We start from the raw sequence: 27,788 nt of genomic DNA, 5'->3' as shown, positions 1-27,788 counted from the left end.
CGAGATGGCGCTCATCAACAGCCAAAAACGTTAAAATGTTAATAAAATCTTTACAGATTTGATCGAATGTGAAATATAATTACAATCTGTTCATTCCTTATCGGACCCTATAAAGACAAATTAAAAACTGAAGGATTGTACGCACGGCTGAACGCTTTGTTTACAAAATAACCCGAGAGGCGGGTCATGTGCTCCTTTCCAGTGTGCTCATTGGCTGTTGGAGTGACTGGCTCGTGTTCTGCGCAGGCGCAGCATACTAGGAAGCGTCCAGGATGGTAATCGTTATTTCAATCTGAAAAGTCACCCGTGAGGTAAGCTGCCGTCTCCTCTGTCTCAGCATCAGCGTAGAAAGAATAAACTGTCTGTAACATCTTAAACAGTCGTGAAACATGTAAATTAGTGAGAGCTAACGGAGTTTTGTCAGTTTATAACATTACTTTTTACTCGCTGTCTCTCGCACGTCGTGTTAAGAACTCGTCGATATGTTTCAACACTGAATTCGTTATGAAACAAAGCAAGTTTGTAACGAAGGTGTGAGCAGGGAGCTATAGCTGTTTTTATAAAGAAGACGGGTCTGTAGTCTGAAAGCGTTTGAATGAAGAGCAGAGCAGACGTGTTTCTTTGCTGGTGTTTGAGTGTCGAGACTTTCACTGGGTTGCGCCATACGATGACATTGTGCGGAAGTTGTCTGTCTGTGCGTTAATTATCTGACATGTTGCAACACATGGCTAACCTAAACTGAGTAAGAGTGTCTTTAACGTATGTATCATTTTAAAAAATCCGGTAGGAAATCGCTGTTCAGCACAAGACCTTCACCCAATTTTTCTGCACCCCGGGGCACTGACTTTCTCAGTACTGTCAGTGATGATGACACATATTATGTAATCGTAAAGTCTGATGGAGCAGACAGTTTTACAGGCAACACATCAGCTGAATATCATTGCATTAGAGTGAGGTGACCTCTGTGTGTCTGTGTCTCAGGAGGAAATGACCAGTAAAAGCCAAGACTAGTCTCCACACACTGGCTGGCTCTAAACATTGGGAAACCGGTGTACTAAATGCAATAGTGTGTCACCAGCAATCATTGTGATACTCGATTAAGCAAATATGTCAGGGTTTTGCTTAATCACCATTCAAATCTTCATGAAGAGTTTTGTATTATTTTAATGTGAATATCTGTCAGTTTTGCATTGCTGTCATGTTGACCTTTCAGAACAAATGTTTGACCTTTCAGACAAAATGATTAATCAGTTAGTCAAAAAAGGATTAATACACAATGAAAACAGTGCTTAGATGGAGATCTAGTGTCAACGTCATCGGTTTGAATTCCTCGCTGAGTGAGCGTGGAGGCAGTGAACCTTGGAACTGTGCTGGTTTATGTACGAGGGAGAAGTACAGGAATGTGCTTAATACATTAGAAACATTTGATCCTTGTACATCAGTTTGACTCTCCCTATCTGTCTCTGCTGTCACACTTCTTTCGCCCTAAACTTAAAAATCTTTGACCACTATTATCTACTGCAGGCTTTTGTCCTTTTGCGCTTTCTAAATACAGCTGACCTGGCAATTTCAGACAAATATCACTCCAAATCAGGTACAGGAGCCTGAACGGGTGCAGAAAGAGGTAATTCGCATCAGAAGGCCATGAGCTCCACGCTCATATTTTACATTTGTGCTCTGGGATCAGTCACATGATTGGCCAGAGCGTTGCTTTTTCTTTCTCTGTTTGCTTATACTGCACAAAGTGATTGGCTACATCAACTCTTGTGACTACTCTTTTTGCTAGACATTGTTTCCCAGCTGAGGCCTACCTTTCTGTCATGTCCTCCTCCTCCGTAGGCAGCACGGGCCGTGATATCCATCAAAGTTTATTTCGACAAGTTATTTGCTTGAGCTTCTCCCAAGTCGGCTTGGCTTTTGATGGATTTTCCAGTGCTGGTAGAGCGTGACTGCTGGAGAATCCCCCTCATCTCTGATGGACCAGAGAGCTGTGGTCAAGCCCAGAAACTGTGTGATCGCTCAGCTTGTGTGTGTGCGTTTTCATGCCAAGCGTGTTTGAATAGCCTGTCCGAGCCTTTCAGAAACTGCTGGTCTGGCTGTCATGTGCAGTGCAAGTGGGGAAGTATGAATTCAGTGTGACAGGAGAGTGTGTGTGTGCGCCTGTGAAATTGTGTGAGATAGAGGAAGCATCGGTGTGTGACTGAATATACTGGGACTCTCTCGTGGATTGCTAGATTTTGCGTCCAAGCTCAGACCGGAGAGGACTGGAGCGCTGTCATCTCTGATGACCACTGATCAAGTGGAAACTTCTATTTAGCTTAGCAGTTATAATCAACTGCACAACCTTTTGAGGCCACGACTCAGTTATCAAAGCTAACAAAATGTAGCCGTATATTTCCAGACAGATATGGGGGGGTTAATTGGCTCTAACAGTGAGATGTAGCTGAGCATCCTGGGGGAGGGAGTTGACAGGTTCCTCTGGTGGAAATGGAGGTAAAGTTTCTTCTTGGGACTGTTCCTGAGCTCCTGTGCTGCGAAAAGCCTTTATAGTGGTGTCGTATGGCAGAAGGGAGGTCAAGGGATCACTGCCTGGTTAGGAGGGGACATCCACATCCTTCAATGTGGGTAAGACATGAGACTGATAATGTGGACTATGGACAGATGATGCTATAGACAGGTTTGAGTCACTCTTTATGTTTTCAGCCGCCCAAGTTTACCTAGACTTTGTGCTGTTCTTCCTCAGGACAGTAAAAGCAGATTATGTAGATTACGGTTGTTTAGACTTGGATTGAATTCTGGGGCTCAGTAGAACCTGACAAATCCTGACACACCTGTCTCTTGTGATCCATTTAGGTCCTAAGTTGTGTCAGCAAAAACAAAACAGTGTAAGCTTCACAAAGGTAGAATTAGTTGCAGAGCTGTAGTATTGACTTCAAGTTACCTCCGCTGAGCTCCAGTTTTTAGCTTCACTTCAGGTTCAGTTAAATTTAAAATAGTATTGCGTGGAACAGGTGCTCGTAATTGAGGTCACATACTTGTTCCTGGATGCCACAAAAGCTACTTTGACGGCCCTGCAGTGTTGTTGCAGGTACAAACTAGGTCAAATGTGATGTTTTCAGTAGCCTTTGGCAAACTTTGACTTCTCATCTTACTGAAGCCCCTTGTTGCTGGACATGTTGTGGCCTGCTGAGGGGAAAAGGATACCAAAGGGACATGATTGTGTTGAGCCTTTTTTCAACTTAACTTACAATGAACTAATGTTTGAAAATCAGCTAGAATTCGTGCTGTCTTTGGTCTCACATTTGTATTACTGTGTGGACAAATAAATCATATTTTGCACTGTATCTAACTATGCTGGAGCTCCACCTAAGTGAACCTTTTCACATCATCATCATCATCATCATCATAGTTTCTGTTGTCTTAGTGACAAACCTCTAGATACATGTCATCTTCCCTCCCGGCTGTTGACCTTTAGCCCATTAGTCATGATGGTCAGTAATGTGTTGTTGTTGTTTTTGGTGTATGTCTGTTCACTCTGTTTAAACCAGTATTATTATTGAGTATTAAAGATGAGGCTCCACTAATATTAGTATCATACTATTTGTAGGTGCGATGCTGCGTATGCACCTGTGATTGTGTCTGATCAATCTGAAATCCAGTTTTTAATGACTCCAGAGCGAAGTAAAGTCTAAAAGTCAAAACTTGTTGAAAAAAGATGGAGTTAATCACTTCCAAACTTCCCAACATGTTTTTAACTCTAAAAAAAAACTAAAAATATTCAGCCTCAGTCCATATTTCTTGCTGTTTAGCTTTTTCAAAAACATGTTCAGTGTGGACAAAAAACTGTTGCTCTCCCATTTACTTCACACAAAGGGAAGCTAACCTGTATTAGCGGGGCAGTCAAACAGCAATGTTATTATTATTTCATAATAATTTTCTGCCTTTATTGGATTAGCCTGCTGCCTTCATGTATTTATGTTGACGGAACTGACGAGTTATATTCATTAAAGACAGACAGTCAGCCCTCGTTTGAAGTTAACCTTAGTGGAAGGGTTAAACTCTGAACATATGGCTTCTTAATTAAACACTGTGTTGTATCAGTATCAGTTAATTTGGTTAATTGGCATGACCATTAGAATGAGGAGCTTTAATAGCGGCTCTTATATTTACTATAAATGGATGATATTTTGAGTGCTGTTGACACTGTGGAAAAAAAGGGTGAAGGATCAAACCGCAGACAGCTGAAAACAGTGAATGCAGGCACTTTTTGTTCCTGTGTCATGGCACTGTTCTCACTTCTAGTTTTTTTTGTTTCCAGTCCCAAACCATGAATATTGTGGGCCAGTTGGCAGAGACAGTATTCGTGACGGTGAAGGAGCTGTACCGCGGCCTCAACCCCGCCACTCTTACCGGAGGGATCGACGTCATTGTGGTGCGGCAGCCTGATGGATCGTTCCAGTGTTCCCCCTTTCACGTCCGCTTCGGCAAGCTGGGCGTGCTGCGCTCCAAGGAGAAAATTGTCAGTATTTTCTACTAAAGTTATCTCTCTCTCTCTGCTTTTGGTCATTCTTTGACACATATGTGCATCACTGTGATTGTAGGTGGATATTGAGATAAATGGAGAAGCGGTTGACCTCCACATGAAGCTGGGTGACAATGGAGAGGCTTTTTTTGTGGAGGAAAATGAAAACATGGAGGTAAGATGAGAACCAGAGATGAGAACCATTTCCTCAATTCTTTAGTAACAGTGCGTCAGTTTGGTGCGTCATCCTAAACTTTTCTTTTTACCCCCCCTCAGTCCCAGGTCCCAGCCCATTTGTGCACCTCCCCAATTCCTTTTGAAGACCCCGAGGAGATCGAGGAGACCCCTGAGGGATCCTTCATCGCGGGGTCTGGCACCCGCAGGAAGAAACGCCGTCGCAAACGCATTCGCTCTGACACTCACCTGAGAGAAGAGGCCAACTCCTCATCAGATGAGAGAGAAAGAGAGAGGGAGAGAGAAGGTGATCGGGCTGGACTGGAGACTCCTGCTAAAGAGCAGCCCATCACACCACTGCAAGTCAGGTCAGTGATTAAAACAGACGAACTGACGCTCTCAGCATTCTGCAAACAGGAAAGAGCTTCATCTTCAATAATGCAGTGGTTTTTGCATATTGTTAGTAAATGAATCCACAAATGCACACAGTAATGATGCATCTAAAGCAGCATGCTTGAAATGGGTTTTTGTTATTGCTGATCTTGTTACATGTTGGTATTTCAATGTTTTGTCCACTGTTTAATTCAGTGTGCAGGACCGCCGCTGCCAGAATAAAACTGAGCAGAGAGCAGCTGAAAACTGCATCGGGCTGCGTACATACTGTGGTGTTGATTCTCAGCGGGATTAATTGGAGCAACATTTGCGCAGGGAGTCCTGTGGTTCAGTTTTTGCGAGTTCAAAGTTAACAGTAGTTAAAAAAAATATCTTCCTGTGTGTGTTAAAGTAAATCAGTGTACTACTCGCTGTCTGACGAGTTAAGTGAAGAGCTCGGGGCCGCACAAACCAGAGACACTCATCCACACTCAGATGGAGAGCAGTCGCCCTCAGAAAGGTGAGCAAGGTTCATTTTTATGATAAATTAATTGATGTTTGTACTGAGCAACCCCACAGAGATAAAATAACATTGGTTTATTTAGTGGCTCCTGTCCTAAATTTCTTTCTTTATCCCCCTTCTTATCTTCTCAGCAGTGTGTTCTGCAGCCGGCCATCCTCTCCTAAGAGCGACTCTGAGCTTCTTGTTAAACCCCAGGAGTCCTCTGGACCTCAGATACAGTGGAACTGGGGAGGTTTTCCTATGGTATGGCAACACACATACACATGTAAATACTTTCACTGCCTGCTCGTGCTGTAGACTTGAGATTGTCATGCCTCTCTGCTCTCCCCTCACAGCTGTGTCAGTCAGAGCGGGCACTGGTGGAGCTGCAGCGCATCTCCCCTTCCAGCAGTTCACATTTCCGCACCATTGAGAGACAGAACTCCTTTGACATGGGCTATGAGCCAGTGATCAACTGTGGCAGAGTGGGCAGCGTTACAGTGGTCAGACCACAACCCAGGACTCAATCCCTAGACCTTGGTAGCCACACTATGCAAACAACCCCTTTAACCAAGGAGAAAAACTCTCGCATTACCCATTCCACCCCCAGTGAACTCTCCAGCTCTGCTGCTCCATCAGCGAAGACCAATGTGGACTCGATACAGGCACTCGAATCCACATTACAGGAAGAGGAGAGCTTGTCTTGTTATTCAGCCAATCTAATTAATGGCACAGATTCTCTTGGCAGCAAAGAAAGCACAACCAGTGTTGAGCATATTAGCACTGTGACTGATATAATTAGCCCCTCAATGACTAATAGCGTGGTCAGTGTGACCGAACCAAAAAACCCACAAAAACAACTCATCAAAGAGAGCGAAGACTGCACAGCAACAAGTCTGAGTAGCACGGAGTTAGCACAGTCACAACAGCAGGGTGCCTGTTTGGAGCACAGTGAACAGGGATCCACCAGCAGTGCCCCTGTCAGTGAAGGGGACAGTGGGATAGATCCCTGTGCGGAGGGTGGGGAGGAGGACGCTGGACCTGGAGGGCCTGAAACTGCACCAGAAGCTGAAGGGAGAGATGCTGACACCAGCTGGAGTGCAGAGGGGTTACCACACTCTTCTGAGGCATCCTCCAAAGTGGAGCAACAGGAGAAGAGGAAAGGTGACACATTTTTCTAAGGGACTTTTTTGTGTCCTTACACTTTAGGTGTCCGGTATGTCAGTGTTCACCAGTTGGGTTCATGTGCCATTTTGTTGCAGGTAAACGTAATCACCATCTAGGACCAGCAGATATTTACTTGGATGATCTGACCACGTTGGACCCTGAGGTGGCTGCACTTTACTTCCCCAAGAGGTAAAAAGACACAAAATGGATATTCTTCACAAGACAGGCAGCGATGTCACTAATTCCCACAGTGTCCACAGTCATGGATCGCTAATGAAATAACTCTATAATAACTGTGCTGTGCTATTAAAGAAGTGTTGCCCTTTATTGGAGAAGAACTGAGTGTCTGTTGTCCCTGCAGTGAGACAGAGGGAGCGTCTCAGCAAGGGCTGGAGCAGGGCTCCCGCTCAGGCAGCCAGTCGCCTCAGTCAGTGGGCAGCGGGGCCATGGACAGCGGCACAGAATACCTGTCAGATTCCACCTCCTACAACATGGATGTCAGCATGTCCCTCTGTGGACAAGAGGGAGACACCAGCCAAATCACTAAAGGTGATGGAGCGAATCCATGCTGCTGTTCTGTATCTACAACATGCGCTCGTACATGAAGGAGTGAACGGCATCTCCCAGTGGAGTCAAATCATATTGTTTTTTCTGTTAATCCAGAAAAGTTTATGGAGCACATTGTGACGTACCAGGACTTTGCCAGCAATCCAGGAATAATTGAGGACCCAAGCCTTGTGGTCTGCATCAACTCCAAGTAAGATCTGGACTTCTGCAGTTTGCATTACAAAACGTCTGCTGTTTGATTGTCTCTGTATTTAAGAGGATGTTCTTAAAGGGTCATTTCAAACAAGTTTCTATCTGTGATTGTTCATCAGCTATTATAACTGGGCAGTGGCGGCTCCAATGGTTTTATCAATGACGACATTCCAGAAAAACCTTCCCAAGGTATTTGCTTCTACCCTCGACCTCAGTAATGTTAATTAATTAGGCATCCTTAATATCCAGTTACAAACATTAATCAAGCTTATTGCTGAGCACTTTTTACTGCATAAAACAGACGGATCTTAGTTTGCCAGTGAATGTGATGACAAGACCAATAAAATCATTGCCCTCTTTGTGTGTGTGTGTATGTGTTGTATAGAGTACAATAGAGCAGCTGGTGAAGGACAAGATGCCCAAAAAGTCTGGACGCTGGTGGTTCTCCTGGAGGAGAAGAGACATGGACAATAGCCAGGTACATTCCGAGGAACTCCTGCTACTGGTTATTCACTGAGTGCGCCAGCAAGAAAAGAAATGTCACGTGTTTGCACCTACACGAAATAATCCGTCCATTGTTGTTAACAGGGTTTTCAGGTGTGGCCTTATTAGCTAGGGTTGGTTTTTATGCTCTCTCCATGTTGTAAGACAAAAGAGGTACAAGGGTGGTAGAGATTGAAGCAGCTGAAGGGTCACGTCAGACACAACTGGTTGCTCTATGATCTGTTCATAAAAAACACCTTTGTCATTTGACGTTGTTGTTGGTGAGAATGTAGCTGATTGGGTAACCGCCCTTGTTTTTCAGCAAAAGAACTCAAAGGATGAGCAAGAGGAGCCACTGGCAAGTGTTTCTACCACAGTAAAGTAAGTCACTTCACTGAGAAAATGACCTAACACGAGATAATAAACCTCGTAAAGCCTAACATGCTGTGTGTCAGTTGGAATTTGCTCCTGCTGATCCACAGCTGTTTGACTGCGCTCTCGTGTTTGAGTTTACTTAAGGACTTTCAGATGTTTTGCTGGAAAAGCGAGAGGAGTTCTAGTCAGTTCTGTAAATGTGCCAAAACTTTAGCCAGAAATACTGGCTCTCAGTCAGAAAAAGAATTAAAAGCAGGCATTAACTATTGCTGTAATCAGCAGCAAATTATGTCACAGGCCTCATCTGCCTCCATCAATTTCATCCAAATGTCAAATTCAGAATTTGGTGGGGATTCGTATCTTGTCTACTGAATTTCTTCCTTTTATTAATGAGCTCCTAAGGAGACAAACACAGCTGCAGTGGAAACAGATGAAAACACAGAGAAACCCAAGTAGAATTATCACAGTTGCTCTCTGTGAATGCAGTTTACCTTTGCACCACCAGAGTGTGCCAAAGTTTGATCCATACAGCACTTTACTCCAACAAGAACAGCTGTCATGACACTGAACTATGAGTAGCTACTGTATGTCAGCATATCAGACAGCCAATCAATGATACAAAGTGTTCATAGTGTATCTATTTATTGATAATTATTGATAACTCACAGTTAATCAAAGTTTTAATTGGAGGCTTGTCATTTCTCCAGAGCCACTTTGGATGACATCGACAGCGATGAGGCAGCGGGCCTTGGCCGCAAAGCCACCATTGCTCCCAGCCTATCAACAGAAACCCTCAACGCCACTCAGTGTATCAGCCAGATGTACCGCAAATCACTCCGTCTGACCTCCGAACAGATCGTAAGAGAGACAACAGGCACACATTCATACACACACGGAAAAGATTTCACTCTGCTGTCTCGTGTATGTAGAGGATGACCAGCTCCCTCGTGGTTTTAGTTACTTTAACTAACACCGTCTTTTCTCATAACCAGGAGCACTTAAACCTGCGTGAAGGAGCCAACAAGGTGGTGTTCAGTGTGACCACACAGTACCAAGGCACCTGTCGCTGTGAGGCTGCCATCTACCTGTGGAACTGGGACGATCGCGTCATCATATCAGACATAGACGGCACCATCACTAAGTAAAAACAACTGCCTGTCCTTGCACTCTATGGTGTATAGATAGTCCAACAGACAACTGGATACAGAGCATTTCATTGAGAGCGGCTGATTGGTTTGAATTGTCACAGTATTGTGAGTGGTCTTCGCTGTCTGTCCCCTCAGGTCTGATGCTCTGGGTCATATTCTCCCTCAGTTTGGAAAAGACTGGACACATAAAGGCATCGCCAAACTCTACCACAAAATACACCAGTATGTCAAATCCCTTTTTGGAAAATATTACCAACAAAGAGCAACAAACATCACTCTCTTTTTTTTCCTTTTTACAAGTTTCTTGACTGAGCTTTCTCACATGTGACTCACACCACAGCAAACAAACACAGATCCACTGCTGATGATTTCATTCTGATGTCACTTCTGTTGATCATCTAATCACATGTCTTATGTTGTGCTTTTCAAACAGAGTTCAGCTGTTCAGTTAATTGAACAAAGATTGAAGTGCTAATCTTTTGTTACACAAATCCAGAAAAACAGGATACAGTACTCGTGTGTTGTTGAAGGGGTTCAGGATCTTAATGCTTGCTTGGTTTTACTGAACTAAAATGCTAATATGTTTGCTCCTTTCCTTGTAGAAATGGCTATAAGTTCCTGTATTGTTCAGCGCGGGCCATTGGTATGGCTGCCATCACTAAGGACTACCTTCGGTGGGTCAATGACAAAGGCACGGTCCTCCCTAAAGGGCCTGTACTGCTGGCTCCCAGCAGCCTCTTTTCAGCGCTACACAGGTAACAAATACAACTACTGAACTACTTTACAGATAGTGCCCTTCTCAGAGAGATATCCGCTTTGACTATGTCTGTCCTGACCCGTGCAGAGAGGTTATTGAGAAGAAGCCGGAGGTTTTTAAAATTGCCTGTCTGAGTGACATCAGGGACCTGTTCAACCCACAGAGACGACCCTTCTACGCAGCCTTCGGCAACAGGACCAACGTAAGCAATGCTGCTGACTGGCTCTACAAACATGAGCAGCCTTCAGCAACAAGTCTATTGTCAGTCAAGATTTTCCAGGTTCTAAGTTGCATTTTGTTCATGATTTTAGCCTCTGGGTTTGTACATAATCACAAAATTCTTTGCCTGGTTTAAATGTTTTTACCTATTTCATGTACACATCCTGTCATATACTCCAGCAGGTTAGAGGAAGAGTGACAAAAGTAGTAAAGTCTGGGGTTTGCTTGTGGGTATAAAGTAAATACTGGTTTAATGATTGATTGTGGATTAGTGCTGTAACAAACAATAGTTAGTGTACACAGATACTGCACAGGCTACAGTGACAGGCCTGTTTGACTCTATTGCTTTGCTGCCCTTGATGTTGCAGGATGCGTACGCCTATAAGCAGGTTGGGGTGCCTGACACCAGGTTATTTACCGTCAACCCAAAAGGAGAGCTCATCCAGGAGAGGACGAAAGGCAACAAGTCCTCGTACGTGTACCTCTTTCAGCTTCTTTTAGTCTTTGAAAACTTCTGACTTGATTCTGAGTGGTATCAAAAATATACTGGCAGACTGGGCTGAATGCTTGTTATGTGATATTTCACATGTACGTGGTTATTTATTATTAATGGAACTGTGTGTGTGCGTGTGTTTTGCAGGTACAGCCACCTCAGTGAGTTGGTGGAACATTTCTTCCCCATGCTGTCTGTCGACGGCAGCTCGTCCACTGTGTTGGACTGTCCTGATTACAGCAGTTTCTCTTACTGGAAGGAGCCTCTGCCAGAACTGGACCTGGATGCCCTACTGTAGACACACACACACCCACAGTTACCAAAAGCACATAAGCAACGTATACTCTTATTTTTGTTCGCTCCTTCTTCAGAGGATTTCCAAAGGATTTTTCCCAGCATGCCTGAGTATTGCCTTTGATAGACCTGCCAACTTTAGTGCCTGTTCATGAGACACTGAATAAACCAGAACACACAGAGGCCACTGTGCCGCCTGACAAAGACTGAGCCAGATTAAGTCAAAAAGCTCTACATTTCATCTAAGTGTACAAAGCAGTATACTGTACTTAATCTCAGCGCTTAAACTGGCTGTGGCTGTTTACGCAATATTTTGCTATTTTTATGTGAAAATCCTACAATGAACATGACACAACTGGACAAATATACCTTTAGACTGTTATAGCCTTTTGTTATTGTGTGCACCAGAACCACAATCATTCCAAAACATGAATTTAAACAGTCTATCCGTTTAACTCTCAACACTGTCACACATTTCAGATCTGAACACTTGCCAAAAACACATTGGTATAGAAGTTGAGCTGTATTAGATGAGTATTGAGTCAGGCTTAAATCCTACACATGCCAAAATTGTCCAATTGCAATTGCTTGTTTTTTGTGACTGATCTGGAAATTCAAACGGTCCCGGGCAGGCACACTCACACACAGCCACAAAACACACCTGTTGTCCTTTATTCAGTCGAAATAAGAAAGATTGCGTGTCTCTGTGTTGTTGACAACGGGGAATGTCTTCAAATCTGAGCATTATGGGGACGGGTTTTGTACCAAGCAACCAAATATGTTGGGAGACTATTTAAAATTCTTTGCATTATTTTAGAGTCTGTTTGACCCAAGTAAGGATGAGATAAGTGGGGTTTGCCCGGAGTGATGCTGAGCATTATGCTGTCGTTAGAGATCATTTTTGTCAAGCACAGAAGTGTTTTCGAATTACATTTGGCTCACCTGAGTCATAAGTGTTTGTAGCTCTGCACGGGACGCTCAGCGTTAGGTGTGATAACTGCTGAGTCAAGCCTGCAGATTAGTATGGAATAGGTGTTAGCTGCAGGGGACAGTAGCTTTATTTTTTTGTAATAAGTTGATCTGAGGACGTGATCAAACGTGCACATTGTGCTTCCTTTTGGGTACCACACTACCAAGTTTAGAAATGTTTGTACACTACATGAATGCAGAGGTGGGTCAGACTGACGGTGACTTTAATTCCACAGATGTGTAAAACTGACCTTGCAGGGAAATTTACAGTAGCCCGGCGCTGTGCCTTTGTGCTATAAAGACACTGCTATATTTATTATTTTTGCGTACCTTTCATCCAGCTGTATGGAGATGCAGTGGAAATGAGGATTTTTGCTGTTGCTTTTTAAACCAAATGTATAGAATTATAAATAAATGTAAAACTCAACTGCCTGTTTGTCCCCCAGTTTGAATGTGAAATGATTGATTGCTCTGTTAATATTTACATCATAATGTCTCTGTCTTTTGGGAAATAAACGTGCACAAGTAAAATTTACAATTCACTGCGTAGTATTTATTTATTTTGTATTTTAACACTATTATGCATATATGTGCAATAAAGGATACACAGTAATTTGCACAAGAAATATTGAATCTGCGAATATGCCCATACTGGGAGTGACCGTGTGAGACAGTGGGGCAGACTGGTCAAAGGTTTGTTCGACGCGCTCATCTGGCTGTCAGGCTGATGCACACTGCTCACAGTGGATTACCTCACTGATGAAGGTGTTGGCACAGAGGGATCCGACCGCTGATCTCTGAGTCAGTGCGTCTTGTTGACTTACCTGAACAGGAAGTAGCGAGATAAGGCAGCACTTTTGCAGGTAAGTGCCTTTCTTTCTTTTGGCCTTTCAAAAACAGACGAACAGTCTGTATTTAGTTTGTTAAGGATTCAGCGGCTACGACAGCTGCGCCCATGCGGACTGCGCAAGCCTTAATATAGTTATTAATTATTTTTTAACGAAGTAAAGCCAAGTTGATTGGAACCAAACCTGTGCCCTGCAGCAGAGGTAGGCTAACAATGTAAGAGCGATCAGTTGAACGGGAGAAAGGAGTCACATGGAGTTCCTGTTAACTGGAAATCGAAACTCAACTAACGACTGACCAAACTCAGTGCCAGCTGACGAGGCGTGGACTTCATGACCTACATTGTTACATCTGTTGACCATTCATGGACACAACTTCAGTTTCCCATTTACAATAGACATCACTTGATGAAACCTTTGTCTTTCTTGTGTGCATGTTGGGCTGATTTTGAATAATGTTACTCGCATGCAAATACTACAGTAAAGGTTTCCTTGTGCTGTGCTGAGTCATACCTGTTGTTACGTTCCTCAGAAACTATATTTTGTGTTTTTCTAAATTTTTGGGTATGATTAATTTTTTTTTTAAATAATCTTTCCTCTTATGCCATTCACAGTCAGATTTATTAACCCATTCTATGCTAATTTCACCATCTAAACAGTGTCAAATAAGTTTCTATCTGAATCAGAATCTGCTTTATTGCCAAGTAGATTTTCATATACGAGGAGTTTGCTTTGGTGTTGTGGTGCATAACAACAAACATCAGGAATGTGCAAGATATTGACTGTTCACAGTATGAAGTTTAAAGAATATTTTCAATGTGCAAGATAGTAATTCAAAATATAAGTAATGCATCAAGTCAGGTGATGTAGGCTGTGTGTTAATGTAACATTCAGTGAGTGAGGAGGGGGATGAGAGTCGGTGTCAGCAGGTCTCCTGCATCTTGATGAGGCCAGCTGCTGTTAGGATAATGTATGTATGTATGATAAAGTAAATATATTTCTGAATTCTTACCCTGACTTGTCTGTTTTTCCAGCATCTGCCGCCATGTCTGTGAATGAGACTGACCTGTGTGAAAAGGACCATACAGAAGCTTTGGCTTTGGAGCTGACTTGCCCCATCTGCTTGCAGCTCTTCTCTGAGCCAGTTTCTCTTCCCTGTGGTCACATCTACTGTTTTGCCTGCCTTCAGTCCATGGGAGAGGGTCTTGACCAACACAGCTGCCCAGAGTGCCAGGCAGAGTACCATGGGACCCAGGCCCTTGTGAAAAGTTTCAAAATGCGCAGCATCGTAGAGACCTACAAAGCCACTGCAGGGAAAGCCGACTCCACTGCAAACCCTTCTGATATCGCCCATGTAACAGTCGAGAGCGCTGGTGGGTCTGTTACAGAAGAATCAAACACAAAACACCACCAGGACATAGCTGGAGGGAGTCGGGAGGAGAGCTCAGGGTGTAAGGGAAAGAGTAGCTTTCAGATTGGGTATGGATCCACAGAGCAGCCCTTTTCTGTGGATCAAGAACAAGGCAACGGCAAGACGGAAATGGATGAACCTAAATTCAGACTGGCATCTCAAGTCACAGAATTGAGCCTCAAGTTGGAGATGGCAGAGAGTGTCCTGAGGACAGAGAAGGAACGAGAATTAGAGGTGGTCAGCGCTAATGGTCAGCTAAGAGAAAAAACATCCAAACTTTTAGGGCAGATACAAGAGTTGTCACAGAGCTACAGCACACAGGTGATGCAGCTGATTGAAGAAGAGCTGGGCCCAGGTGAGGCCGGTATGAGGAGTCGAGTCAGTCAAGCCTCTGAGCTGACTGAGCAGCTGAGACAAGCTGTGCTCAGAGCCGAGTCACTGCTGACCGAAGAGGATGCGACCGAATTCCATGAGGAGCTTCAGACTCTACAACCACACATTATGGAGTTGGTGGCCAAGCCTGTCGGAGAAGAGAAAGACCATGTTGAATCAAAAGTCAACCCAGCACGAGCCTGTCCTAAGCTGGAAGAAATGAACGCTGAACTGAAGGAAAGATTTGGAGAGATTCAGCGCTCCCTTCGCAACACCCTCAACCCTTCAGAGGTGACCTTTGACCCAGACACAGCCCACCCCAACCTGGTCCTCTCAGAGGACTTGAAGACGGTAACTTTTAGCGCTACCAAACAGCCCTACCCATCCTCCCCTCAGAGGTTCACCAGCTTCTTCCAGGTCCTCAGCTCCCAGAGCTTCTATGAAGGGGATCATTGCTGGGAGGTGGAGCTGGAAGGCTCTCCGTGGATCATTGGTTTGTGCTACAGTGGGAAACTAGCACGCAGTGGGTTGTCCTCTGCCCTGGAAAGCAGTCAGAGTTCGTGGAGTCTGATGTGGTTCAACAATATGCTGACAGCCTTTGAGAAAAGCCACAGCGTGCCGCTGAAGAAGACCACAGTGTCGTGCAAGCTAGAGATAAGGCTGAGTTTCAAGTCCAACAGGCTGAGCTTCTACAACGTCAGCCCTGTCAGCGGGAAGACTCATGTGTACACATTCAAGGCTAGGCTGACTGAACCAGTGCACCTGGCCTACAGAATGATGTCAGGGCATCCCAAAGCACGTGTCACTATTTGCTCATAGTCATAATTACATTTCTGTTCACTATGTATTCCACGTCAGTTTGTAATAATAATATAAAATTTGTAAAACCTAATTTGAGAGTTGAAATTTGTGTGATTAAAGATTTGAAAATCTCTTGTTGTGTTATGATAGGGTTCCTCATTCCTCAGGCAGCTTGTTCCAAAGAGTTCAGGGAATCTGACAGAACTTCCTCCTCGCATTTCATGTACCTTAAACATGCCTGCTCACATGCAATGCTGAAATGATGTGTCAATAAATACGATTATTTTGTCATAATGACTTTTTTTTTTTTTTGCTCTATGGTAATGCACAGTGGGATGCATAATTCCTGGTAGAAAGGTTAAAACAAAGGCATAAACATTTGAAAATATTGTGTTTTATGATGATTTTCTTTTCCATCTGAGAAATTTAGAGAATACACAAAATAATATATAATATAAGAATATATAATATCATATTCATATTATTAGATTTTGGGAGAAGTCACTTACTCGCAATGTGTACTTACCTTTATTCTAATAAATCAAATGAAACACTTCTCTTCTGAGACCTGACATAAACCCCCACGGCTAACAATATCATCTCGCGAGACTTGCTCCGCTTGTTCTTTGAGAGTCAGCTGACCACACTGGGAAAATTTGTCACCGAAACTATCTAGCTTAGTAGAGCCATGTCCCATATCAGCGATCAATTTATTGATCGGTTACAGCGTACAAAGCGTGTGCTGAAGCCATATCATATCTAAACATTTTACAGCAGATATATCCTTGAATCCGAGTCTACTGAATCGGTAAGATATTTATGTTTTTTGCCAGTTGACGCTGTCGCTACGTTGGGTCGGCGTTATTGCCCTTGCCTTAGTATCACGTTTGTTATGATGCTAACATGAACCAGTCGGCATATGAGCCGTTCCTAATGTTATTCAACAGTCACATATAACGTTAGCATTAGTAGGATCACTGTATTTGTCTGTACCGGAAGCTCGGAGAATATAGTTTTTAATTTACAAACACGTCTTCCGACCGCAGCTAGCAAACTGTAAATAGCAGCCATAGCTAACGTTTGAAATCCCCCTTAATGCTAAGTGAAAGTATTAAGATAAACCATCAAAGGAGACGTAAGGTACGCCAGGCTGCTTTATAAGTAGCTGCCCATTATCATCGTTTACCAACCCCATCGAGAGCGGCCTTGAGTGGAGACTGGCCGCTTGTTATTTCCATTTGTCTACTTTAAACAAGTTCGGTAACCGACTGTAAGTGAACGTATCTTGTCAATTCTCCAACTTGTTATTGAGGAGGCGTAAGTCAATGCTAACGAGGTTAGAGTAGTTTTACCGATTGAAACTTTAAAGTTAGCACTACACCTGACTGATAAACAGCCAGTCTCGTTACATAATGTTTATCGTAAAGTGGAGAAAGCTGTGACGGGTGCCTGCAAGGGACAACAGTGGCAGTGGTCTTAGCTCTGGAAGGTAGCGGCACAAGTTTGAACGTCTCTAATATTTTGTTATGCTCATATTGAATATATGTATATTTAGTAATTAGAGGTGTGAATCGCCCTCAAAAAGAAACTGTCAGAATGAGAGGGAAGATGTCTGCCTCACCTGACTTGAGTAACACTTCTAACCGATATAAGATAAGATAAGATAAGATAAGATAAGATAAGACTTTATTGATCCCATACCGGGGAAAGTAAGTCTTTACAGCCAGCAAGTATTGAAAAAGCAAAAACAGTGGTTGAGAAGGGTCAAGATAAAAAGTATATAGGATAAAAAGATCAACTATGCATATTTACAATATGTACAGATTATTAAAATACTAAATGACATTAAAATATTACTGCCCATAAAATACTACTGCCAATATTCTAGTGAGAAAACTACCAATGTCATATATTGTATTGCACTCGAGAAGTAGTGTTTCATAGAAAGGACACATGCACAATATGTACAGTTTCTAAAAGTCTGACATAATGAGATTTCTTTCCCTCAGGGTCCGACACCATGCTAGCCACAGTGACTGCTGTGGTTAGGTTTGCTCAATACAATGGCAGTACTTCACCTTCACCATTAGAGAACACATCAGCATTCCCAACTTGGCAACCAGACACTGAAGCCAACATCACCAAGCCTCACAAATGTCTGCAAGTTCTGTATGAGGACATAGGAGACTCCAGGTACAAGGAAGTGGAAATCATTTCCAGCAGATTACACAAAATATCTGTATATGCTCCATCTTGACTGCATTTAAAGTAACATTTTTAGAACGCTCTGCATTACACCCCTTCAACATTCATCTCTGTGTCTCAGGGTGAGGTTCTGGGACATTTTACTGCTTGTGCCTAATGTGGCCTTCTTCGTGTTCCTGATGTGGAAGCTGCCCTCAGCCAGGGCGAAGATTCGACTTACCTCTAGCCCCATCTTCATCACCTTTTACTTGCTGGTAGGACGCACACTTCAGGAACACCAATATACAGTATTCAAAGTGATTATCTTGAGCCTGACCTCATGCTTTGCAGTATTTCCGCCCATAGATTAATCTGGTCTTCATTCCCTGAACTGGCAGAACTTTTGGGGTCAAGAGATTTCGCTGCTGTATTGATCCCCCAAAAAGTCTGAACAGGCAATGAATCTGTTAACACCTCGTTCTTCTTATCTTATCTCACCGTCCCTGAATTCTGCTCGAAGACACGCTTTTATTGTATTCAGAACACAGACTGTTTTACATGGCCTAACATGTTTTGTACTGTGTTTCTTCAGGTGTTTGTTGTAGCAGCGGTTGGAATCACCCGGGCCGTCGTGTCCATGACTGTCAGTGCTTCCAGCGCTGCCACCATCATAGACAAAGTGAGGAAACACATGAAGCATGAATAGCATTTCTGGAGCACACATGACTGTTGAGTTGTAAATTGTGGAAATGAAAAGCTCATTCTGTAGTTCAGATGTAATGGCTAGTTAGCCACGCCACTACCAAAATTCAAAACCCAGTGCTTATTACAACCTTACTGTACCAGCATGTGGTGGAACATACAGTTTCGGGGGAAACTGGCCTTTCTAAACAGCCTGGGGTCTTTTTTGGTGAAAAATAATTTGGGAATTTTTGGGAGTTTACTAGTGTAAAATAGTTGTGGGTGTTTCTGTTTCTGTGTAGCACATGACAGATTGCAGGTTTACGTCATAAATAATTTCCCCATACTGAAGGAGCAGTCACCATATCCTGTCACAGGCATCTCTTTTATTAAATATCCAGAGCGGCTGATGTGAGCTTTAGCATGACTTTGTTGGGCTTTCGTGTCTAAAGGGAAAGGCATGGCTGACATTCCTCACATACCGGACAGATCCCTATGGAGTTCAGTGATGGACCAACTGTTCCCATGGCGCTGTCATGGCTGGAAAAAAAATACAAATGATTGTATAACACTTTGGAATGTGACCTGACCTGTCAACTTTTCCTTATGTGCTGAGTAATACGTGTCACAACACAGCCGACCCACTCCGCCACAGTAGACTCTCACGATGTTTGTTGTCATTTTAGGTGCTGTGGGAAATCACCCGCTTCTTCTTGCTGGCTATTGAGCTCAGTGTTATCATCTTGGGACTGGCTTTCGGTTAGTTTGCTCCACTGGTTTCAGTTCTCACTTACTGTGGATCTGAACCAGTGTGACGTTTACTGTCTCTTTTCACATGACACGATAGTTTCCAGTGAATGTCTGTGCAGCTTTTCTTTCTGTTAATCCTCTTTCTGAATTCATCTATCAGGTCATCTGGAGAGCAAGTCCAGTATAAAGCGTGTCCTGGCTATCACTGCTGTGCTGGCTCTGGGCTACTCCATCACGCAGGTAATGACAGATGATAAGAGGTCAAATAATGTTAAAAACATCAGTGATCATTGCACAGCAGGACATTTTTATTCTGCATGTAGTTAAAGTGAATGAGACATTGTTCCAGGGCACACTAGAGATCCTATATCCAGACAGTCACCTTTCTGCTGAGGACTTCAACATCTATGGTCATGGAGGACGGCACTTCTGGTTGGCCAGCTCCTGCTTCTTCTTCCTGGTCAGTAGCCTGTAACCACGCAGCAGCAGCATAAACTCACATTTGACAGATACATGAAGACGGATGTTTGTTTGTTTGTTTTTATAGGTGTACTCTTTGATTGTCATCTTGCCTAAAACTCCAGTTAGAGAGAGGATATCTCTTCCATGTGAGTTCATTGCAGCAAAAGTCCGAAATTATGTCATTGAAAGCATTTGTCCTCCATTTCCCATGAATCTTTGTTCTGCTTCCTTTGCCCAGCCAAGAGGAGTTTTTATGTGTATGCTGCCATCCTGTCTTTACTGAACCTGGTCCAGGGCCTGGGCAGCGCTCTGCTATGTGCTGGAATCATAGAGGGACTCTGGTCAGTATCATCCTTTTGAGTATTATACTGCATAAATAGATCTGTAGCAGTATTTTAGGAAGAGAGATAAGTTGCGTGTATTTTTGGCTTCAGGGTAACTTTGGCTATAAAGCATTGGGTTTGTGCAGCACAAGCTTTTCAGAGTAATGTCCTCAATATGGAGCTATTTTTTAAAAACCTCTCTAATTCAATTTGTTGGCTGGGTTGCAATGAGGGGGATGATTCACTGTTTGTTGGGTCCTATGAGGTTCAGTTTAGATGAGAGGGTGAGAACATAACAGATGTTTTCCTGTTGTCAGGCACCTGTTGATTGCTCTTTCTCTCTCTACTGAAGATGATAATATCCTTATGTCCTGTAGCTTTTATTGGGACTGTTTACACAGTGTGATACCTGTCTTTATTTTGTCTCCTCTAACCAGCTGTGTGGATGTCACCACCTTCCTGTACTTCTCTACCTTTGCGCCGCTCATTTACGTCACATTCCTCAAGGGTTTCTTTGGGTTTGTACAAAGAGTCTTGTAAAATATAAAGAATACTTCATAGTTCCACTCAAGACAGTTGACCCTGCTTCTTCCTGTGTTTCACTTCTTTCTTCTTGTCCACAGTTCAGAGCCCAAGATCCTGTTCTCCTACAAGTCACAGGTGGATGAACCAGATGAAAGTGACGTCAACCTTCCCCCAACCATTGCTACGACCATTGGCCGTAAGGAGCTGACCGACCAGGGCCTGTACTACTCCTCCACCCAGATCGATGGCTCTGGTCCCGGCAGCTCTCGTATGGTTGGAGCCTACCTGGATGACGTTGCCTCAGGACCCTATGGGTCCAGCAGCATTAACAGCATTGAGGCAGACCGCTGGAGACCTGTCAATGCATGAGATAGTGATGTAGCTGGACTTGTTGTGCTTGTGTAGTGTGTTAGGCAGGATGGCGATCAGAGTTGGCCAAAAAAAAAAAAAGAAAAAGGAAAAAAAAGAAGCAGAACAAAGAAGCTGGACACCAAGAAAAGTTTGTCTTGCTTTGACGCCAGGATAAGTTGACAAGTGGACACTTGAGGAGAGACCTTGCTAGCCAATTATCTGGAGGACTGTGAATTTAGTGATTGCTTTTGTAACACTGTTGCCAGAGTGCACTGCTGCTGTAGCTCCACACTCGGAGTACTGTCCCTCATTGTGGCTCCGACAGACTCCGTATTGACTCTGCTCCACGGGCTCTTTAAATGTGGGAGCTTACTGACTTCTCTCCGCACATTTTCTGTCATTCCAGCATCACGCATCAGCTGCTCAATCAGTGATGACATTTTAATGCCATTTTAAGTACCCGAGTCTTTAAAATCTAACATTGTTTTGATGGCAACTCAACATCTTTAACTTCCCACTAAAAGCTTTGAGTAACAGTATCTTTGTTATACGCTGCCTTGTTTTCGACCATATTTACACCTGGTATTAAAATGTGATCTGTATCCGGATACATTATCCGGATAAGGAAAAATGCATGTTAATGCAAGGTGTAAATGCATCGTGATCAGATCTGCCTGACCCCATCTGGAGGTAGTGTGGCTCGCATTGTGTTTGGATCTTAGGCAGGTGTAAACACAATCTGTAATCTGTAATCACAATCTGAACATCGATACAAACATTTGTTTTTAGCTAACATAAAATATAGGTTGTTCAAATTTAGTCAGAGAGCAACCAAGATGGCTGAAAGAGACGCACCTCTGATTACTAAGTATACATCTTTTCTGTGCCATGTTTATTCAACAGAACTGTGTGAAAACTAAAAGCAATACAGGTGGGAAATGAATGATATACAGTAAGAAATAACTGCGACAGTGCATTGTACTCATCCGTGCAGCTAATGTGCTGTTAACAAGGCTTTTAATTCATCTAGTCACAGAGTAGCCACGGCAGAAGAAACAGACACAATATTTTTTATACAAAGAACGGAATAATGAATTTGTCGTAGACAGCGTTTCACAAAGTTTAGAAAGTTTCCCTAACAACTCACAAAACTGATTTTTTTTGAAGAGTGTCTGGGTCTGATTTTCCACCACCTCAAATTACTCAAGCATGGATTTTCCTCTGGAGGACAAAGATCAAATCTCTGAGGATAACAAGAATCTGTCAAAAATACCAGGTGTAGTGAATCATCAAGGAAATCATTAACCCATAAATCCAGGCATTGCATTCATGTTAAGGATGTCAGTCTGTTGACAGAGCAAATCTCAGATTGCATCTCGACCATAAACTTGCCACCCTTCATTTCTCTCCTCTTGTTTTTATTTTGTGCTTTTGCTTGAATTTCTTAAACCAGATTAATCATTCCTGCTACTGAAAGCACATTTGTTAGCTTCATAGTCATTCAGCACATGTTATTACATGCGTGATTTGAACAACAAACGTGCAGAAACCTTTTTGGTGTATTCCAAATTAGACGTGCCCTCATTTCATATCATCACGTCTAATTCAGCTTTGCTTTCTGCAAAAGATTAAGTTTTTATTTTGCTGCTAACATATTTTTTCCCCGTGTCCAGAGATTCCCTGAATGTTAATAGCGGTGAAATTAGACCATAAACAATATCGCTCAATTTTACGGTATCAACTGATGTTATGGATAAAGTTTCATTACATTGATACTGACTTTAAATTCCCTTAGAGTGAGAGAGGCTCGGGCAGTTGTGTCAAAGAAAGGTAATTTTAAAAGAGACAACATTATCAGTCTGATCAGTTTTGGACTTAAATGGTTTGATTCTCAGATCAACTCATGAAATCAGGTATTATGATACCTCCTGGTTTTACTGCAATATCATACTTCATTTTTTTAAAACCACCTCACATCACATTCCCTTATGCCAACAAAGGAAATATGATGGTTGTGAGTTTTCCCCTGAAAATGTTGTATGTTTGGTGTGGATGATTTGCTGTACTTCAGGTGGCAGTATTCATAGATAGTGGTGACCTGTATGCAGTAAATAAAGAATTACTTATTTTTTCATAATATTATAGCAACAACACAGTAAAGGAGATGGGTATTTCCAAGAAATTACAGTATTTGCCCGACTCTTGAAATATTTTATATTCAAGTATGAGTGCTGCTGACAACTGCTCTATGACTTGGAGTTGGCATCGTGATTGGGACATCAGTTTGCTGTTTGATGGCACATGTTCATGGGGTTCGTGTTAAGGAATTGGAGGTCCAGGCTCTTGATACACAAGATGTTTGATGTGTAAATCATTTTGCAAATGATCTGTAAATTGCCTTTTTATTTAAGTGCATTGATTGTATGATACTCAGCCCATATTAATGCAATGTATTGAACATTCCATGACCTACAGAATAAACCATGGACTTCGATCTGTTTGTTTTGGGGATGGGACAAGACGCCGTGGCTTGCTTTAAGTCAGCGGTCCCCAACCTTTTTTGCACCACGGACCGGTTTCACGCAAAGCAATAATTTGCCGGACCGGCATAGAAACGAATAAACACCGATTATAAAAAAAATACAACTCACCATTACCCTGAATGTAGTTGTTTTAATTAGTGGGAGCCCTGCGCCTGTTTCTCCTCAACGAGCGCTTAGAGCGTGAGAATCACCTGCAGCGATAAACCCGTATTTTAAGTAGGACTGTTGATACTGTTCTCTTACGTGCAGCTTTCTTTTTCTTGGAAGTTGTAGTCTCTTCTTCTTCTTCTGTCTCATCATTTGGCCTTTTCCCCTTTCTGAAGAAGCTCTCCAAGGACGTTTGTTTTTTACTTATTTTTTCTAGCTTATGGGCTTACTTTTTTACAACCGTATCATGTGACCGAGACGAGCGGTTTGACATGTTTTCAGTGGCACAGGCGGATGCACCTGATTTTCAAAACAAACTTCTTTCAGACTCTGATGATCAATAAAATATTTTTTGTTCAATCTCTCGGTTGGGGACCGCTGCTCTAACGCACTATTTACTGCACTGACTTCCTGTAACTGTTATCATTCATCATCATATCAGTATGTGCGTGTCCTGGATCAGATCCCGAGACTGGTCCCGGCCCGGGTGGCTATTATTATTATTACTATTATTATTATTATTATTATTATTATTAGTGTGTGCGTGCGTGCGTGCGTGCGTGTGTGTGTGTGTGTGTGTGTGTGTGTGCCCCGGGTCGGATCCCCAGAGAGCACGTTAGGTGGTTGGGGACCGCTGCTTTAGGTAATTCAGCACATTCAAAGTAATGATAGGACTCCACTCTGTGGATTCATGTGGTAACTACACCCTGGAAAAGGGCTTTTTCTACACATTTAAAATACATTTCCTCGTGTGTAGGTGGAGCGACTATTTGTCCTTTTTTCTGTTTCCCTGCATAGTGTTAATTTTGAAAAGCTTCACATGTCAGGCTTCGTATTAGACTACAGTAGGACTACAATTCCCATCTACCCCAGGTCGATTTACGCTACACGACGGTGAGTCATAGGGTCTGCTATCTTTCATCCAGCGAATGAGCTTTGAGGATACTGCAGCGCCAGAATGACCTTTATTGAAGTGTGTTGAGCACCGGTCGCTGTGGCGGCGACTTCAGCCGCTGACTCATATAAGTGTCCCTGTCCCGGCACTGGACAGGGTTCTTACTGTTATTTACAATCCGGTGGGAACAAGACCGCTGGTCAACATGGGGGGTAACAGCAGCGCGACTCGGAAAGTGTCATTTGGACTGGACGAAGACGAGAAGGTCACAGTAATTGAAGGAGTGAAGGTAAATAAAACGTATTGCCTTCCTGTTACAATTAAGAGCAGGCGTAACGACTAACTGAAGCTAATAACGGTTAGCTAGCTGTGGTGTCGGTTTAAAGTGCAGAATAAATGACCGGTCCTGTGTCCTCACATGACACCGGTCATACCCCCTCTGTCTGTCTCCCTTATGAGCAGTTAACGGTGCTCACGTTACTCTGGGGTTAGCAGGCTACCCTTGTAACAGCTTGATGAATTACGACTTGCGGCTAGTCGTTAAATGCCAATAACATTGACATTTACGCGGCCGTAACGCAGTGCCACGATAACATGCTCGCGAAGTTTCCACAGTGTCACACAGGTTGGCACGCGCATTCAAGGGGACGGCAGACGTTAAGAAACAGACAGTTTCATAACGACAGTGTTTACAGTTATGTCCCACCTGTGAACCTGTAAATTGTACAGTAGGAGTGTAAGTTCATGCAGTGTTCACGTGTTTGTCATGTAGGCAGATGTCTGTCTTACTGTTCTGGTAGTTCAGTGAGGTCAGTCCGGTAGAGACGTACGTGACTTGCTCAAGGGAACTACAGCAGGCTGGATGATTGAGTTTTCATGGGAAGCTTTCCAAGACACACAACTGTTCTGTATGTACAACAAGAGGCTTGTATTTGTGTGTGTGTATTACTCTTGTTGTGGGGACATAAATCTGTTTACACAGTCACATTGTGGGAACTTGTGGGTTTAGGTTCAGGTTAAGGTCAGGGTTAGACAAGGAGTGGTTATGGTGAGAGTAGGTCTCCAGGAAATGAATATAAGTCCATCCAATGTCCCCAAAAGTGATGGAAACATGATTGCGTGCATGCGTGTGTTAATGTGCACATTTGGCTGATTCTCACATTCCTGTCCAGCTCTCAGAGGATGTGCTCCGGCGGATGAGGGAATCTCAAGGGCTTGACAGCGCCAAGCCACCATCTTCATCAGACAGTCACAAACCACCATCAAGTGAGTCCAAGTCAGAGACGTTCCTTTTTCTTGCAGAGCTTCCACTGGGTAGGCCCACCATGTTAGAGCACGTGTCATCATATGGTGTCAAATGAGAACAGTATCAGCATAAAGGTCAAATCTATTGCTGTGTGAGAGAGCAGAGTATAGTTAACTTAAGCTGTGTTATTTATGTGGTCACCTTCATCAGAATATTTACAGTCTGTGTGTGTTTATGAATATTAATGTGATTTAAGTTATATTTGACTTGATAATTTGGTCAGCATTATAGACAATGGCTTTAAAAGCAGCCTTGTCAACATAGGATAGATATGTCTGTAAGACAGCTGTTAGGCCCACAGTGAACACGATTGACCAGACTTGAACCTCCTCATATAGTGGTAGCCATTTGTTACTCTTCCTACTTTGTTCTGCAAATTGATCTGTACTGTATTTGCTAATAGTATTGATATTTATCCCACTTGGTTTTCAGGTCCAAAACCAACAGGACCCTCCAGTACAGAAATACAAGAAGAAATCCGCAAAAAGTAGGTGCTCATTATGTCAAGGCCGCTGTCCATTTTTGTTGTTATTAAGCCATATTTGGTGAAGGACCTGCTATAACTTTGCATGCCATGTATTATGATGCAGTTGTACTGGATAAGTTGGAATGTGTTACTCTCCTTAGATGTCATGTAATTTCAGCTTGGTAAATGATAGATAGTGCAGAATATTTGATCCTAATGTGCATTTAAGTTGGGCCTTCTGCGTTGACCCAGACAGCTAATAGCCAGTGGAGGTGACACGTGTAAAATAGCAGGCATTTGATGCTAACATGCAGTAAACATGTGGAGTGACCTGTCAACACTGCCAGTGCTCATTTACTCTGTAACAGGCATGTTGCTCTGCTGCTGGAATGCCCATATACTTGTCTGAGCCGCTATATGTGTACCCTTTCTAACTGTAATTCTGTTTCCTGGAAGTGTGTTAGAGTGATATTCAGGAAGCTAAGTGACTTGATGCTACACTTTTTTTTTTTTTTAAATATAACACGTTAATTAGATTCCACACAACAATTCATGAATGATTGTTGTTGCTTTAATTATCATTCATTAAAACCCCACTGGGTAGCTCTCTGTTTGAACAAGAACTTGCATGATCAGCAGGCTTTCACTGGGTAAGTAAAGGTCAAAGATTAAAACTGTTTTTATCTTCCTCTACTTTAGCTTTGAGCGTCAACAGGCCCTGGTGCAAGAGCAATTGGCCCAACTGGCTCAGAGAGAGAGAGAGTCAGCAGCAACCATGGGACTAGATGAGCTGACCCCTGCCCTCATCATGGAGAAAGGAAAGGCCCATGAAGAGCAAAAAAAGGCCACGATACTGGTGAGTGGTGCTTTCTGGGTCTATACTGGAAGTCCTCCACTAGTGGGCCTAATGAGTTGCACTTTGTTGCACTGAAAATCCCCCGAAACTAGTGCACTCTTTGTTGAAACAGCAACACAGCTGCTTTACACAGAAGTTGTGTCCATGTAACAATGTACCTTAAACAAGGAGTTCATCAAGCATTTATTGAATCAGATTTATCAAAACAACAACAACAACAACAACAGCAATAATAATAATAATAATAACAATCGTATAATAATAATAATAATAATAATAATAATAATAATAATAATATTTCCCTGGCTTTGTTTTTGTGTCCTTGTAAGCCACAGGGGATGAAGGCAGTCATCCCCTGCATGTTCAACTGTTTTCTTTTGAGCAAAAATGAGCACATTTACTCTGCAACTTAATGTCCTGGCTCACTTTAACATAAGTGTACTAACATTTGTGTTCTCACGCACCGTTTAAAAGTTTGAAAGCAATTTGTCTGAGACATAATTTCACTGCTTTCTTATCAGGTCATCTCAGTGACTTGTTGGCCTAGGGCTGGTTGAGTTGTTCACTCAAGTTAAGGGTTGAAATAGGCAAACATTTTAATATTTTAAACATATGGCAGACACATTTTCAGATCAT

The 27,788-nt window shown here is 42.8% G+C and overlaps 4 protein-coding genes across 8 annotated transcripts in view; all 4 read left to right on the top strand.

The window, feature by feature from the left end:
* Positions 1 to 224: 224 nt before the first annotated feature.
* Positions 225 to 12,765, top strand: LOC143335125 (phosphatidate phosphatase LPIN2). Of its 2 annotated transcripts, none has more exons than XM_076754300.1 (20): positions 225 to 311; positions 4,319 to 4,519; positions 4,602 to 4,697; positions 4,799 to 5,064; positions 5,481 to 5,588; positions 5,723 to 5,834; positions 5,927 to 6,734; positions 6,833 to 6,926; positions 7,099 to 7,286; positions 7,401 to 7,494; positions 7,616 to 7,685; positions 7,882 to 7,974; positions 8,302 to 8,360; positions 9,062 to 9,212; positions 9,347 to 9,495; positions 9,638 to 9,724; positions 10,105 to 10,257; positions 10,347 to 10,461; positions 10,847 to 10,950; positions 11,119 to 12,765. In XM_076754300.1, exons 2-20 carry the CDS (start codon positions 4,328 to 4,330, stop codon positions 11,267 to 11,269), a joined length of 3,090 nt encoding a protein of 1,029 aa, XP_076610415.1. In that variant the 5' UTR covers positions 225 to 311; positions 4,319 to 4,327; the 3' UTR covers positions 11,270 to 12,765. The 2 variants fall into 2 exon arrangements, with proteins under 2 accessions (XP_076610415.1, XP_076610424.1); XM_076754309.1 differs by having other exon boundaries at positions 275 to 311; positions 5,726 to 5,834.
* A 270-nt stretch (positions 12,766 to 13,035) lies between these two features.
* On the top strand, positions 13,036 to 15,793 carry trim107 (tripartite motif containing 107). The gene is made up of 2 exons (XM_076750251.1): positions 13,036 to 13,097; positions 14,114 to 15,793. Exon 2 carries the CDS (start codon positions 14,125 to 14,127, stop codon positions 15,679 to 15,681), a length of 1,557 nt encoding a protein of 518 aa, XP_076606366.1. The 5' UTR covers positions 13,036 to 13,097; positions 14,114 to 14,124; the 3' UTR covers positions 15,682 to 15,793.
* Positions 15,794 to 16,291: 498 nt separating this feature from the next.
* On the top strand, positions 16,292 to 23,433 carry tpra1 (transmembrane protein, adipocyte asscociated 1). The gene is made up of 11 exons (XM_076754286.1): positions 16,292 to 16,471; positions 17,673 to 17,856; positions 17,990 to 18,122; positions 18,440 to 18,526; positions 19,215 to 19,287; positions 19,439 to 19,518; positions 19,628 to 19,738; positions 19,826 to 19,886; positions 19,979 to 20,081; positions 20,501 to 20,581; positions 20,687 to 23,433. Exons 2-11 carry the CDS (start codon positions 17,684 to 17,686, stop codon positions 20,955 to 20,957), a joined length of 1,173 nt encoding a protein of 390 aa, XP_076610401.1. The 5' UTR covers positions 16,292 to 16,471; positions 17,673 to 17,683; the 3' UTR covers positions 20,958 to 23,433.
* Positions 23,434 to 24,573: 1,140 nt separating this feature from the next.
* chchd6b (coiled-coil-helix-coiled-coil-helix domain containing 6b) overlaps positions 24,574 to 27,788 on the top strand; it is a 91,246-nt gene continuing 88,031 nt past the window's right edge. For 2 of the 4 annotated variants that reach the window (XM_076754246.1, XM_076754264.1), the window contains exons 1-4: positions 24,595 to 24,813; positions 25,697 to 25,790; positions 26,263 to 26,317; positions 26,996 to 27,152. In XM_076754246.1, coding sequence (XP_076610361.1) covers positions 24,730 to 24,813; positions 25,697 to 25,790; positions 26,263 to 26,317; positions 26,996 to 27,152 — 390 coding nt within the window. In that variant the 5' untranslated portion in view covers positions 24,595 to 24,729. Of the gene's footprint in view, positions 24,814 to 25,696; positions 25,791 to 26,262; positions 26,318 to 26,995; positions 27,153 to 27,788 lie in introns of all 4 variants that reach the window. The other 2 variants (XM_076754255.1, XM_076754274.1) reach the window with 2 other exon arrangements.

Source organism: Chaetodon auriga, chromosome 2 (genome assembly GCF_051107435.1).
Source record: "Chaetodon auriga isolate fChaAug3 chromosome 2, fChaAug3.hap1, whole genome shotgun sequence".
Classification (NCBI taxonomy): domain Eukaryota; kingdom Metazoa; phylum Chordata; class Actinopteri; order Chaetodontiformes; family Chaetodontidae; genus Chaetodon; species Chaetodon auriga.
The sequence above is the reverse complement of the archived record's forward strand: the minus strand, read 5'-3'. Positions and strand labels throughout refer to the sequence as shown.

What these genes read in the sequence shown, in the direction of transcription:
- tpra1 (XM_076754286.1), top strand. Translation starts at nt 17,684, where the DNA reads ATGCTAGCCACAGTGACTGCTGTGGTTAGGTTTGCTCAATACAATGGC. An exon ending in TCATCACCTTTTACTTGCTG is followed by an intron (nt 18,123 to 18,439) that starts GTAGGACGCACA and finishes GTGTTTCTTCAG; the next exon opens with GTGTTTGTTGTAGCAGCGGT. An exon ending in AGAGAGGATATCTCTTCCAT is followed by an intron (nt 19,887 to 19,978) that starts GTGAGTTCATTG and finishes TCCTTTGCCCAG; the next exon opens with CCAAGAGGAGTTTTTATGTG.
- LOC143335125 (XM_076754300.1), top strand. Translation starts at nt 4,328, where the DNA reads ATGAATATTGTGGGCCAGTTGGCAGAGACAGTATTCGTGACGGTGAAG. An exon ending in AGGAAAATGAAAACATGGAG is followed by an intron (nt 4,698 to 4,798) that starts GTAAGATGAGAA and finishes ACCCCCCCTCAG; the next exon opens with TCCCAGGTCCCAGCCCATTT. An exon ending in GTGGTCTGCATCAACTCCAA is followed by an intron (nt 7,495 to 7,615) that starts GTAAGATCTGGA and finishes ATTGTTCATCAG; the next exon opens with CTATTATAACTGGGCAGTGG.
- trim107 (XM_076750251.1), top strand. Translation starts at nt 14,125, where the DNA reads ATGTCTGTGAATGAGACTGACCTGTGTGAAAAGGACCATACAGAAGCT.